Source organism: Anopheles merus, chromosome 2R, assembly GCF_017562075.2.
Source record: "Anopheles merus strain MAF chromosome 2R, AmerM5.1, whole genome shotgun sequence".
Taxonomy (NCBI): Eukaryota; Metazoa; Arthropoda; class Insecta; order Diptera; family Culicidae; genus Anopheles; species Anopheles merus.
In genome coordinates, this window is record NC_054082.1 from 28,629,711 (window position 1) to 28,643,441 (window position 13,731).

General features: G+C 47.4%; 4 protein-coding genes across 8 annotated transcripts; 2 read left to right on the top strand and 2 right to left on the bottom strand.

The window, feature by feature from the left end:
• Positions 1-1,141: 1,141 nt before the first annotated feature.
• On the top strand, positions 1,142-3,392 carry LOC121588781. The gene is made up of 3 exons (XM_041907113.1): positions 1,142-1,465; positions 1,958-2,105; positions 2,232-3,392. The coding sequence occupies exons 1-3, from the start codon at positions 1,430-1,432 to the stop codon at positions 3,371-3,373; spliced, it is 1,326 nt and encodes a 441-aa protein (XP_041763047.1). The 5' UTR covers positions 1,142-1,429; the 3' UTR covers positions 3,374-3,392.
• A 1,449-nt stretch (positions 3,393-4,841) lies between these two features.
• LOC121590122 (apolipophorin-3-like) lies at positions 4,842-5,739 on the bottom strand. Its single transcript, XM_041909524.1, has 2 exons — positions 5,560-5,739; positions 4,842-5,472 (listed from the first exon to the last, which is right to left on the bottom strand). Exons 1-2 carry the CDS (start codon positions 5,602-5,604, stop codon positions 4,936-4,938), a joined length of 582 nt encoding a protein of 193 aa, XP_041765458.1. The 5' UTR covers positions 5,605-5,739; the 3' UTR covers positions 4,842-4,935.
• A 2,820-nt stretch (positions 5,740-8,559) lies between these two features.
• On the bottom strand, positions 8,560-11,612 carry LOC121589772. Of its 5 annotated transcripts, XM_041908895.1 has the most exons (3): positions 10,713-11,612; positions 10,358-10,571; positions 8,560-9,902 (listed from the first exon to the last, which is right to left on the bottom strand). In XM_041908895.1, exons 1-3 carry the CDS (start codon positions 10,776-10,778, stop codon positions 9,826-9,828), a joined length of 357 nt encoding a protein of 118 aa, XP_041764829.1. In that variant the 5' UTR covers positions 10,779-11,612; the 3' UTR covers positions 8,560-9,825. The 5 variants fall into 5 exon arrangements, with proteins under 5 accessions (XP_041764829.1, XP_041764825.1, XP_041764827.1 ...); XM_041908891.1 differs by lacking the exon at positions 10,358-10,571; XM_041908893.1 differs by lacking the exons at positions 10,358-10,571; positions 10,713-11,612 and adding an exon at positions 10,038-10,345.
• Positions 11,605-13,469, top strand: LOC121589771. Its single transcript, XM_041908890.1, has 2 exons — positions 11,605-12,280; positions 12,346-13,469. Exons 1-2 carry the CDS (start codon positions 12,215-12,217, stop codon positions 13,399-13,401), a joined length of 1,122 nt encoding a protein of 373 aa, XP_041764824.1. The 5' UTR covers positions 11,605-12,214; the 3' UTR covers positions 13,402-13,469.
• The last annotated feature ends 262 nt before the right edge of the window (positions 13,470-13,731 follow it).

Genomic DNA, 13,731 nt, shown 5'->3' on the forward strand with positions numbered 1-13,731 from the left:
GGGCTATTTGGTGGTGCGTTATCGCGTTATCGCGCAACTACATTCCCTCACTACTTTCCACTAATGATCATGACACTCTGCTGTTAAGCAATCACTGGTACACGCACGCCGAATGTATGGGAATGACATTTTTTTTTACAAAGAGACACTTTTAATTCCCCTTATGTTTGGTGGAACTGTTTTAAATCATTTCAAGCGCTAATTTTATCCTGCCCGCTGAACCTCAAGGTTGCATAGTTGTATTGTTTACGGTTCGGTGGCGGGTTTCGGCGTTGGCCATTACATTCTATATTCCAGCCCGGTCACGTTCATTCAATTAAGCTCATGTACGGCGTGTAGCCTATGGGTGTGTGTCTGGTGTGTAACGATGCTTTTGCGAACACACACACACGCATCTATCCGTGGTGGCAGCTTCTCAGGAAATGGATTTTCATATTCATTCGGGTAACGGCGGAGGGTGCATACATGTACGCACCGTCAACATTGCGGCCGCGGCAAATGCGATCGTTTTGCGTTATTTTAGACGGGACGCAGTCAGCCGGCGCTACGCAGCTGAATTTATGGAATGTTGTTGACTATACCAGCCTGACATCGGTTGCGTGTTTTTAAGCGTTTTTGTTTTGTTTCGTTTTTTTCTTCCTTTTGCTGAACAGTTTTTGACTGCTGCACGAAATGCGAAATTAGGCAATGCGGTGCTGGTGGAACATTGCTTATCAAAATCTTGACACCCAAAAATGAGCGAAAACAGATGAAATGATTTACAATGATGCCGTTCACTTTTGACTTTTTGGGTAGTGCACAGGAGAGAGTGTGTCGTTATAGCTGAGCAAAAACACAAGATAAGCCAGTGTAAGTGAACATCATTAAAGTTTAATTAATTCTATGCGATGTAATTTCTATGCTTAAATTTTTTTTTAAAGAGAAATAAATAAAGTAAATGTATATTAAAATAATTTCTTTAAAGCGTTATGATAAAACATTTACGAAATTTCGTTTCATTAAATGCATAAAAGGCAACACAAAATCCACAAACCGCTTGTTTAGCTTTCAGGTAAAAGCTCTCGTGTAACGGGGCTCTTTTTTTGTTAAAAAATATTTTTTATTTATTTTGTATCGCCGAGAAAACTCACCCATTACCCCATCCAGGAAGCAAACGGAGCAAACTTTTCCTTCTCCAGGGCGGGGCTTTTCCATCTCGCTCGCAATGTACCGCTAGCCGGCAAAGAAAGGGCAGAACAGAAACAAAGGTTCTTACTGGCCACTCATTTATGTTTGTTTGTTTGTCACCGTATGCACAGCATAGTACGCAGACTTTGGCATGCCTTCCGAAAACAATCCCATTCGCCCTGGGCGGCCAGTAGGGTGGGCCGACCAACGTTGACGGTTCCACCGGCCACCGTGGGCCGGATGATCGCCACAATCGTCCAACATGCTGCTGCGGGCGGTGGGACTGCTGCTTTTATCGGTAAGTAGCACTAACGAGCAAAGGAAACAGTCCGATCCGGGATCGGTAGTCGTTAAAAGTGTTATTAATTTAAAGTGGACAAAAAAAAAAAAACGGGTCGAACATTTTAAGATGGTGATGAGTGGTAGTAAAAAAAAAGGTTTAAAAATCTCTTGTACCGGACCTGTCTAATGAGCTAGCTAATCAGCACCGGAAAAGGATGTTGGGAGTAAAAAAACGCACGTGGAGTCGTGTTATCATACCGCGGGAGTGCCGTGGCGGGTGAATCGGCGGTGAGCCTGCGGTAGAATCGGCCAGAAACGTTCAATGACATAACAGCAGCAGCAGCAGCAGTCCCCAGTGATAATGCAGTCGTGACATAATCAAGTGCTCTTTTCACCTTTTTTTTGCTGTACTAAATTTCTATCAAACACACACACACACTCACTCTCTATCTCTCTTTCTCTTGTGTGCAAATAACAAAAAAACCTTCCTCATCGCCGATCGCCACAGACCCTCGTGGCGCGTTTGGATGGCCGGTTTTTGGAAGTGAGCAAGCCGCCACCCGGAACCGTGGCGATTGTGCCAACCGAGGACGATGGCGAAAGTGTGCTGCACGGTCCGCTGTTTCACGATCTGCAGCAGCTCGACCGCGAAAAAGGCAAGTACTCCAAGGCGTGCTCCACGTCGAGCGATCAGTGATAAGCGAGCAGCAGTCTAATCGGTGGCGGTGGTTATGGTTTCTTCTTTCCCACCCCCTTTTCTATTGCTGTTTTTCGGATTGCAGCCAGTGAGATGATCTCGGTGAAACTGTTCAATCAGTTCCACTCGAGAACGTTCGATGTCGCCGATGAGCTGGAGGGAAACGGCAGAGAACTCGACGCCGACCGGCCATTACCTGAGGCTCGCGATACTGTGCATGACAGTCGGGACGATTTCGGGAGGGGTTACGCGCATCCGGTGCCACCGGTCGGGCCGATCGACGCGATCGAGCTGAAGGGAAATGGGATAGAGCAGGACCTGGCCCTGCCCGACCCGATCGCCGACGTACGCTTGCTGGACGGTTGGGCACAGCCGGACAGTCGGGAGGCATCTGAGCACCGTTTGGCAGAGGACAGTCCCGTTGAAGCACGGCAGGGTAAAATAAATTCACTGACCACCACCACGACCACCACTAGCACGACCACGAGAACGACTACCGTGCGGAAGGTACGTCGACGCAAGACACGCCAGCAAACGAGCACCAGCACCAGCAGTAGTACCAGGCCTCCCAGCACCACCAAGCGCACGGCAAGAACTACCGCACCGTCATCGAGCAGGTTGACCACAACAAGCACAACAAGTCACAGACCGTCTCGTCCGAAGCTGGACATCACCAGGCTCAATCTTGACCATCTGGAAGACGATCTCCTACTGTCCTATTCCGCCCGAGCATCTCCCCAGGCTCTCGCACTTGCCGCCAGCACGATTCCACCGCCAGTCCGCTTACTACCCAGAAGCATCCGGCAGGAGGAAGCGGAAACGAAAGCGGTCCCTGTCCCATCCTGTGGCTGTCAACGGACATACCGAGCTCAGCACAGCAAACGTTCGCTTGCCAACCATATCTACTCGTCGGAGGAAACGATCGATCGCCGCGGTGACTACGACGAGTACGACGACTACGAGGACTATGGCGAGCTGAAGTTACCGCCAGCGCCTGCACGGCCACTGCTACTGCCTGCCATGTCCCGGCTGCTGGCAGCACCGGCGGTCGGTTCCGGCGAGCACCACGAGAGCAGTGTCGAGCGGGCGGAAAAGGTACATGGGACACTGGAACGGTTGATGGGCATTGTGACCATCTTTTCGCACGTGGACGAGTTTATACAGCGCAAAACGAAGCAATCGATCCGCCGGCTGGCACGGTTGTACGAGAGTGAGGAGCTGGATTAGGAGGAGGAGGAGAAGGAGGAGGAGGAGGTGGAGGAGGAGGAGGAGGAGGAATAGTGCAATGGGATGGGAGTTTGTAAATAGGTAATTCTCTAGAAGTACTTTAGAACAGCGACAAAGTGCAAGTTTTGCAAGAATAAAGTTCTATTTGGTGATACTTTTTATTGGATTTAAATGTTACAAAAAAAGATGGTTTAAAAAGTGTTTTTTATATTTCCATTATTGTTGACGTCTAGTACATCTGCAACGTAACAGCTTCATGCATCAATGCTTACGCAAAGCTACATTGCGCTTGCCTTGCGCACTGGTAGCATTGCTCATGGCTGCAAAGCGCACATTAACTTGTGCGCGTTACTTCCTATTGTTAAAGCTAATGTTTCCCCTGTTGACATACGAAATGGACGTGGGGCCGGAAGGAGACGGAATGGGGTGGGTGGGAGTGTTTTCATAAACCTATGACTAACACAAACACTTTAAATTCCACCAGCGTCATCTTTTCGCTGTCGTGAAGATAGCGAACAACAGATAACATGCCGATAAACGTGGATACATTTTAGGTAGGCTGCATCTGCGCCCCCTCTTCGCTCACCCCTGGACCTGAGAACTTCTCTGTGTTGAGACGCAGCTGACCGGTTTCTGACGTGTGACCCACAACAATTAGTGGCCACAACCACAACCATTGTTAGATGCGCACCTCAACCTCCTCCACCATTGAAACATGAAATCGCTTGCGCTGAGAGGTCGTTCTGTACACTGCGTACACACGCTGTGCGTGCGCATCCATGGCCTACTCGGGCGGCGGGAAACGCATGTTTCGGAAGTGGTTGCTTGTGTGCTCGATTTGGCACCCCCGTCGTAATTGGCTACCGTCGATCAGATGATCGGTGGAAAACGCTTCGATTTGCAAATATGCGTATGCGTCACGTACACAGTACCAAAAACAAAAAAAGACTGAAACCTAACCTAGGTTTCTGGTGCAGTTTTGCCATGGTGTTGGCTTTCCCGATATGCATATCATTGCGCATTGGCGCAGGAGTTAAAAAGAGCACGATGCAGTTCGTTGCGTACGCGCCGCGTACTAATGATGCTGAGCGTAGCAATATATTGGGTATGAGGCGCGCACGCCCTACGCAAGCATTCCTGCGAAATCATCCGATTTCCTGGGAACAAGTGGTTTTGCACATTTTGGCAAAAAAATTAAACCCACGGTTCCGGGATTTTGCTGCAATCGGGTACGGTTTACAGTTTGATAACCTTTTCTCCCGATTGCCGATGTCAGCAAGGCGTTGGTGCCGAAGTGGGGAATCAGTGGGAGATACGGCCCAGGGACTTGGGCCAGTGCGATCGTTGCATTTTTCTAAAAATGTTGCACGCGGTGGACTCAATCGATCGCTCTTCACCTTTGATGCGATGCGCGCTATTTGCCATCATGGACGTAGGACTCAAAACTTTTGTAGAACACTCATTTGTATTGTTGTTTTTTTAAACGTATTTTTATTTTAACAAATTTGTACCTTTCGCCGCGTCCGCTCAAACCCCTCGGGGTCAGCGAGTGAGTGGCGCCCTTAGTTCTTTGGCTTCAGCTCGTTGGCCGTCTTGGTCAACGTCTCGAACGTGTAGTCGTACAGCTTCTTGAGCGCGTCCTGGATGTTCTCGGTCGGCACGCGCGTGTCCTCCTTCAGCTTCTCGACCGTCTTCTGGGCCTCGGCCACCAGGGCCTGCACGTTGCTCTGGACCTGGGCCTGGTACTCCTTCGCCTTCTGCACCACCTCCGGGTTCTGCTCGGACAGGGTAGCCGTCGTTTGGGCCAGCTTGGTGTTCAGGTCCTTCAGGATCGGCTCGAAGATTTCCGAGTTCTTCTTCACCTCCTCCTCGATCACGCCCTGCACCGACCGGAGCCGCTCGACGTACTGGTTGGTGTTGGTCTGGATCGTCTGCACCACCTCCTCGTTCGACTGGAAGCCGAGCGACTTGAGCACGTTCTGTTGCGTCTCCTGGAACACGCCCTCGATCTTGTCCTTGATGCTCATGATCGACTGGAAGAAGTTGGGCTCCTCGGCCGGTGCAGCCGGGGCATCACGGCGTACCATCGCGAAGCTTCCCTGTTTGCCAAATAAAAATGCAACAAAATCATTAGCATTCCCTGCTCACGGTATTTATGTACAATAAAGTTCTGCACAAACACACACCTGAACGGCGCACAGGGCCAGGACGATCAACACTAGCTTTGCCATGGTGGTTGTTTCACTTTTTTCCCGTCGGAATCACACTGAATCGATCGACAGATTCACACTAATCGCGGATGCGGAGGGCAGCGTTAGAGCGAAGCAGATTCTAACACACAACTGAAGCGCCTAACAGCGTCGAGGTACGATTTTATACGCCCCACCACACCGGTGGTCGATTTTGCCGCCACCCTCTCTGTGGCTGTGTGTGAGTGTGCGTTTTGTGGCCGACCGATCGACCGCTGTTCGAACGAGTCGCGGACGCGGACGGGGAAAAGGAAGCCGCTGGGCGCAGAACGGAGCCGACACATCATGGAAAGATTCTCGCACCATTATCATATTCGTCTATTGATATCTCCTTGCAGGGTGCGTTTAGTGAGCAAGGGTGCAGGGGCGGAGGGGGTGGAGGAAGATGGTCCAATAGTCCAACGTTCGCAAGTTAGCTAAATATTTTCCGATGAGTGCACAGCAAAAGATGAAACAATTGATTATCAACATTGGGGACGAATAGAGTGAAATGATTCTTGGCAGAGAAAACATGTTTTATAGTAAATGAATGCAAAATCGCAGCTCGCACAGCTCTCACCACCCCATGCTGCCTTTGAATGTGTGTCTACTAGAAGAAAAAAAACCGCACGCCTGCTTATCGCAGTATTTTTACTTCCAATTATCACTGGGGAAAAGGTACGGTAATCTTAAGCCAAGGGAACACGTTTGATGTGATGCAAGCTGAAAAGAGCAACTCGAGGGCCGAGGTGTGCGGTGTGTTTATGTTCATCCGTGTCTTTGTGAGCTCGGCTCACGGCTCTAGGCTGACCAAAAAGAGTATCGGTGGTCAACTACTACTGGCGCTCCGGATTGTTATGCTAAATCCAATCCAATTGAAAGCGATCTCATGATGGACAGGGTGATTTATATTCCAGTCATGCATGTCGTAGCGTGAGTGAAGAATTGTCCGAACGTATTCAGAGGGCCTGGCTCAAAGACTTGGCACAGTGTTCGGATTCGTGCGGTGCAATTTATTTAATAATTAAAATCATTGCTTTAGTTTTTGAATAATTATCGTTTCATCAGTTTAATTTTTATTTTTCAATTATTGATAGAACACAATCTAGACAAATCGAAATGAAGTTAAACTTATGATCCGTCGTATTTTGCATCCATGAAACCGCAAACGCATGTGTCTAACGAACAAATTTAATTCTTTTAAAAAGCTTTCACTTAAAAGCCACAAAAAGCTTTCTCGCCAGGGTTGTCAAACACGTTCGCGCGTAGGGCTGCTGTCGTAGCTGTTGGCGTAGTTGGGTTTGTTTTGTGTTTTAATTATAGGATAAGCAATTAACGAGTCAATTACCAAAAACGCAGTGTAAGGCATAGGAAACTGATATATGTTTAAAAGCTATTCAAAACCAATGTATGTCTAAAAAAACAATTAAAAATGAAAAATAAATTTAGTTGTCAATTGCAAACTATGAACAATTGTATGGATTTTTGTGTCTAACGTGTGACAGCTCCATGGCGTTTTAGATAGCGTTTCAAAATCAAAAGCAACGGAAAGGACTAGCATATAGTGAGCGTCAAGTACAGTGACGGACCTTCTAGTCTGTACCAGTACAGTGGCTGGTCTTATGATGTATTTTATCTATAATTAGAGCTAGTTGTTCATTCGCCTCACACACACAAAGGAACGTGTTTAGTCTTCCTGGTATGATTGCAGTTGCGTTAGCGATAATTATCGCCATATCTGTTTTAGGGGAAAAAGACGTTTCTTTGCATCACAATTGGACATAAGTGGAGGAAGCCAAATTCGTCGAATATTTACAAGGTTTATAGAGAAACAAACAGTGCATTTAGCATATAAATTTAAATTTAAATGTTTGGCATTTGAATAAAATGGAGCTTATTGATATTTAAATAGCCAATAGCCTTCAAAAAGCACATAATATACAGATCGACAGCAAATAGTCGTCTAACGACTTTAAAAAAAAACAATAAACAACATTAAATTATGGTAATCTTCGAACTGTTTGTATAAAACAATTTAAGAAGAAAGGCTGAAACCGTTTAGCATGACCACGCTTAGATAAGGAATCCACAACAACTAATAGAGTTTAAATAAAAAAGCAGATATGTTGAATCACTTGTTATATTTGTTCTGCATTGAAATTTACATATCTGTATACTGGGACGAGCAAAACGATGGTTTTATTTTATTTTATTTTATTTTTTCAGTTTGTTGAGTTTTTTAGCGCTGTGATGGTAACCTCGAAGCAGCGTAGCGATCCGACCGTTTAGTTTGTCGCCTCATTCACCTTCGATTTGATGGTGTCGCCTAGCTCGCCCGCCTTTTCCTTGAACATATCACCCAACTGGGAAAGCTTGTCGAAGAAGGTCTAGGATTGTTTTAGGGCATAGAACGGGAAAGTAAGAACAATAGAATTAATGACATTTAGATACGCAAATTACAATTACAAGTGAACTGTCTGTCAGCTGCCGTGTCACTTACATCAACGTTTTCCTTCGTGAATGTGTCGGTGATTGTTTTCTTCAGCGTTTGTACACCCTCCTCGACGACATCGCGCCGTAGACGGGCGGCAAGGGTGATCTAACAGAGTGCGGTAGAAAAGGAAAGGAGGGAGAATAATATGATGAGTATATTACGCAGTTGTAGAAAAAATGTAATCAAAAATTCCAAAACAAAACGTTTATCAAGCCCAAGTTAAAAGCTGGCAAGTGAACTGAAGTGATTAGGTTATCAATTTTCGGGGAACGCCGTGATCACTTCACTTCACAAGTACAATTCGCAGTAATAGCACGTGATCGCGCATCTGAAGCGTTATGTTTCACTACCAATAGACTGTTACTTCAAAAGGAAATCGTTTCACAAGTTCACCTGAACGATGCAGAAGATGACGATAAACAGCAGTCCCAGCTTGGCCATGGCGTTAAGCTATTACCACACAAATTTCACACACAAAAAAAAGATACTTTATACAGAAACAAGGATCGTTCTTGCGACTTCTAGCAGCGATCAGTTGCGATCCGACACAGGCGAGCTTGTAATCACGAATGTTCAAAGTCGTCGCACTTGAACTGATATTTTATGTACGCTAGCCGGATGGCTCATGTGTGGTGGCGATCGTTGATGTTTGCGGCGGAGGAGACGCGATCGCGTTAGCACATTTTATGTACCGACCAGCGGCTGCTCTACGATCGTTACGCTCGTTCGGGGGTTGTTCGGTGCGTGTGTGTGCTTCCCACAATTTAGTTCAAATCCCTTTTTTTTTGTCTTGCTACCTTATCAGGGCCTGCCGCTTGCCCTGTATCACCTACCTACCGAAGTCGTGCGCCGAAGTTCGACAGCGCGATAGGAGCGACGGCCCGTAAACAACGGGCCGATCGTCGGAGTTCGTGCAACTTCCGATTGATGATAGCGTGCGACGTCAGTCGAATTTAGCAGAATTACGATTGCTGGAGGAATTCTACATAAAAATGAGGCTTAGGGCATCCATTATCAGGCGCAAATGAAGTTGTAAAGGGTGCGCACATGCAAGTCTTTTCAAACTTTGCACATGGCTTTCTATTAGAGCGGTTCAAGCTATTTCGTTGTAATGTAGCTGTTCATAATGTTCATTCCACACATCAGCGATCATTGCATTGCATCTTTCACGTTGCCCCTCCATCACCACCGTCACGGCCTTTTGTCAATAAGGTACAAGTTTATTTCAATTGGAATTCAATGTCAACTGCAGCGCGGCTCGTGCCCGGGTTCACGCGGTTTGCCCTCCGATCCAGTTTGGTGGATCATATTGTTCGTTTGTTTCTCTCGTTTTCTCTTTCTCTCTCCTTGCCTCTCTCGCTTTCCTTCTCTCCCTTACTTATTTCCTATCGTTAGTTCGGTAGTGTATTGTTTTCCTTTCATCAGCACAAAATTGACCACATTACGCCGGTTGCTCTTCGGACGTCGGCCGATCGTCCCCACCGTTTGCTGATCGCACGATTTCCTGCTTACGCTCCCGGGCACGTTGCACTTGGTGGCGCGCTTCGGTCTCCATCACGCCCAGCACGCCCAGCACCATATCGTAAAACCGCCTGGAGCTGGTTAGCTGCCTCAGCTGATAGCTGGTGAGTGGGAAAAACCCTTCCCTTCGATCCTCATCACCATCGACATCATCATAATCGTAATCATCGTCATCAAGCTGGTCGGAAGCCGGCGCAGCTGCCGTCTCGCTAGATTCTAGCGATAGTGCCATCAGTGGTTTCTCCACCCGTCCTCCGAAAATTGAACTGCCGAAAAACGGCGGTAGCTGTGAATGGAATGCAAAAAATACGGGTGGAGGGAATAATTGTACAAAACAAAAAAAAAACGGAACACTGTGTCACCATCATCGACATCATGCCACCAATATCAAATTACGTAAAAAAGAAACACAGACACACACACACAGACAGAGAAGGCAACCCCAATCGGCACGGCGAGCAATGACCATGACTGTTGACTTAATGCGTATTAGACCCCGCGGGCGAACTGCGAACTCATCGGCGTGCTATCGAAGAAAAGTTAGCGATTTCAAACACGACACGATCGACGATCGTAACATTCTACGTTCAAGCCAGTAATAATGACAGATAATGGGGTAGCGCACTGTAAGCGAATGCTGTAACTATTGTTTCGCCCTAATAAAGCCATCCAACGTCACCAACACACTAAAAGCGATTAATTTTCCACAAAGGGGCATAGCAAAACCAACGGTTCAGTTACCCGTAGCAGATAGACGCACGTCCCCGGAAGCAGGGATGTACGATCGCGCCCGTCGCCTTGACCGCTTCTTCGGCACAATCTGTATGCTGTCCAGAATGCGAAGCACTATCTCTAGCAGGGGTGATTTTGGGGCGCTCCGTCCCGCCTCTAATTCGTTGCCAAACGCACTGGCCGGCACTATCGGTACCACGTTCGGCTCAGCGCGATACTTCAGCTGCACCGTGCGTCACCATCGAAGGTCATAGTTTGGGCAAGAAGGCAAGCATTGGTCACTTGAAACGGTTTTCCTCAAAGTGTCTGCACGTGCTCCGGTTGTAATGTAACAGCAGCACCCGTCTCCTAAACGCATACTTACACCTGCCACTGATTGAAGCTGTAAAACGATACAGCTGAACACGGTTACTATCTGTACGAGCTGCATAATTTTAGGGCCTAACCGATCTGGACGCTCGTATGGATGGACACATCGACAGCTGGCGCTGGGTTTAGCCCTGCGGGAAAGAGTCTCCTGGTCGGACCGAACGGGTGACACGTACGAACGGGACTGTGGCTGTGACTAGTTCGTCTTTGCCGACCAGCAATTGCTAAAACACTCCCACGAATGACCCCCGCCGGATGTAAACATACCGGCACCGGGGACTGGTAAAAAAGTGAACGTCACCGTGCCATCCGGTCGTCAAATGAGCTATCGTTCCAACCACAAATCGATTTGCATCGTGCATGATTACAGACTGCCGATTTACGGTCAAGGATTTGCTGTGAGCAATGTGATGAGTATTGGATGTTTTTAGTGCGCAGATGAGCATATTTAAGTGCTAGAAAGAAAAGAAGAAAATACACGATTAAGATTAGTGTTGTGTTTTATGAATCACACATGATGAATAAGGGGCGATCCCGTGGTACAGTCGTCAACTCGAACGACTCAATAACATGCCCGACTCGGGCTCAAGCCCAGAATGGACCGTTCTCCCGTAGCAAGGACTGACAATCAGGCTACGTGGTACTGCATAAAGTCTTGAAGACCTGTATAGGCCAGCAGGTCCGCGTAGGACGTTCACGCCAAAAAGAATACAAGACAAGACAAGAAGAATAAACCTCAAACGACTCATGCATCGATAAAGAATCGTTTATTGTGTGATAAGTCATTTGAACGCGTAAGATTTTCCGACGATGATCCGATTTGAAGATCGATTCAATGTATTGAAGATTCAAGATCGTATGTAGTGAATTGCAATGAAGAAGCAAAACAGAGCAAAGCGAAAGATCTATGAATCTGTAGAAATATATATGAATCTTATTGATTCATGTTCTTATAGATTCAGAGTTTCTGAATCAGAGTTTCGTATCTCTAATACAAATGCATTCTAGCTGCTAGTTAACTGCCGCAAAACGATCCTGTGTCCATCTAGCAAGTGCACAAGATCGCTTTCTCTCATACGTTTGCACGTTTACCTGCGAGTGTGATGATGTCTTTTAAATGTTTGCTCCAACAAAGAAATAAATGGAAAGAAAAAAAGCGCCGAGGTTAAACGGTGTTGCCAGCAGAATGTAAGCGCGAAAGCACAACAAAAGTGAAAGTCACGTAAACCCAGTCCAACCAACCTCCCCTTTTGGCCGGCTTGTTGTCTCCGATTGCTAAGAAAATGTGTTGTTTTCATTCCACAAGCACTACAAACGGCGGATCCGGCCCGTTTGATTGACCTTCTGCGCGGGCTGTTTGTGTGAGCTTCGATGTGAAGGATTTTGGTGTTTACTGTTTTACACAGAACAACTGCAACCTATGGACTGTGCTATGACGAGCAGATTCAACTACTAACCCTGCGCCGGGGCAGCGTCTCACCAGTGCCAGACGGAACGATGAACGGGCTCGTGGAAATTGTTGTATTAGGTTCTGTGCTAGCTGTCGGATTTTCCCCACCCGAGGTAAGAGGGAGGCAAATTTGTTTGAATTATTTGAATTTAGCACGAATTGCTTGCGTTTGCTGCAGGTTAATGGGGATTTCCTGTACAATGCGGAACCTTCGCAACACGTGATGCACATACGGAAGCTGACGGACAGTGACAAGCTGAGGATTGAACTCGAGCCGGTATGGTTTCATCTCGAGTCGTCGGACCAAAGCCCATCGCCGGCAGGCCAGCAGGTGAAACGACAGGCGGCCGGTGAACTCGACATCGTACGCCCGATGGAAATCTATCCCAGCGTTGATGAGCTGAAGCGGCAGCAACGCAAACGCGCACGAGGATCTCGCTCCGAACCATCGATGAATGACAATGCGGACACGTTTTTGCAACACTTTTGGCACGTGGAAACCGATCCGAACGGAGTGTTGGAGCAGGCACGATCGCCAAAACAGTTCAGCTCGCTCGAGCAGCAGTTGGACGAAGGTAACCTGCCGAGCTGCTTCCGGCAGTATCTGCACGAGGTGTACGACCGCAACAACCGAAGCGTGCGCAAGCTGATGCGCTGTCTGGCGCAACAGTCGGAGGAGAGTTGCAGGGCGGCAAGACATCCGCAGCGCTATTTGGCGCCGCACTATTCGAGCAGTGAGGAGAAGGACACGAACGAGGAGCAGGAACTGGAGGAGAAGGCAGACGAAGACTACGCTCGCGATAAGCCCTGTGCGAGGAAGGTGATGCGGAGGCGGAAGTACGCCGAGCGGGCTGATTCGTCGGAAGAAGAAAACGCGTCCAAGGAGCAGCTAAAGTTTGAGCAAGTTTTTATCCGCTCGGATAGTGACTCTGGTGGGGCCATTTTTGAGCCCACAGAGGAGGAGGAGCCGGAATCCTCTCGGGGTGATGGTACGGTGGAAAGCACTTCCTCCGATGAGCCGAAGAGCGATGGCGTGGAGACCAAGCCCGGGGAGTCGAATGAATCGCGGGAACGGCTGTATACGCGGGACGGTCGTCTGCGTCCCGTTGCGTACCGGCGGATGCCGCAGAAGTATAACACGCGAAGGCGGAAGTCGTCGGCCAGTTCGGAGGAATCGAAGCAAGACTGTAGTGGGGAGGAATGTGATAATGATGGATCGTGGGAGTATTATTGAGTTTAGTGAAACTGTTTGTTGAATTATTGTTATAAACTGCTATAGAATAGGAAAGATGGCACGAACGAATTAGGATTGCAACGTATTTATTATGTGAAACATTATTTAAATAAAGATAACAAAAATAAGTGTACTACTAAAACACAACACTAGGTACTTGATCATTCTTGTGGTAAAGGTTCGTTTAGTGATCGAGCGAAAGTGGCGTCAAAATTTTATTTTCTCGTTAATTTTTAATGGAAATTTGGTAATTTATAAACCGAAAGCATGAACATTCCATTCCTAAACTATTTTCATTAAATTATGTACTGAAAGCATAAAAGCAAATAT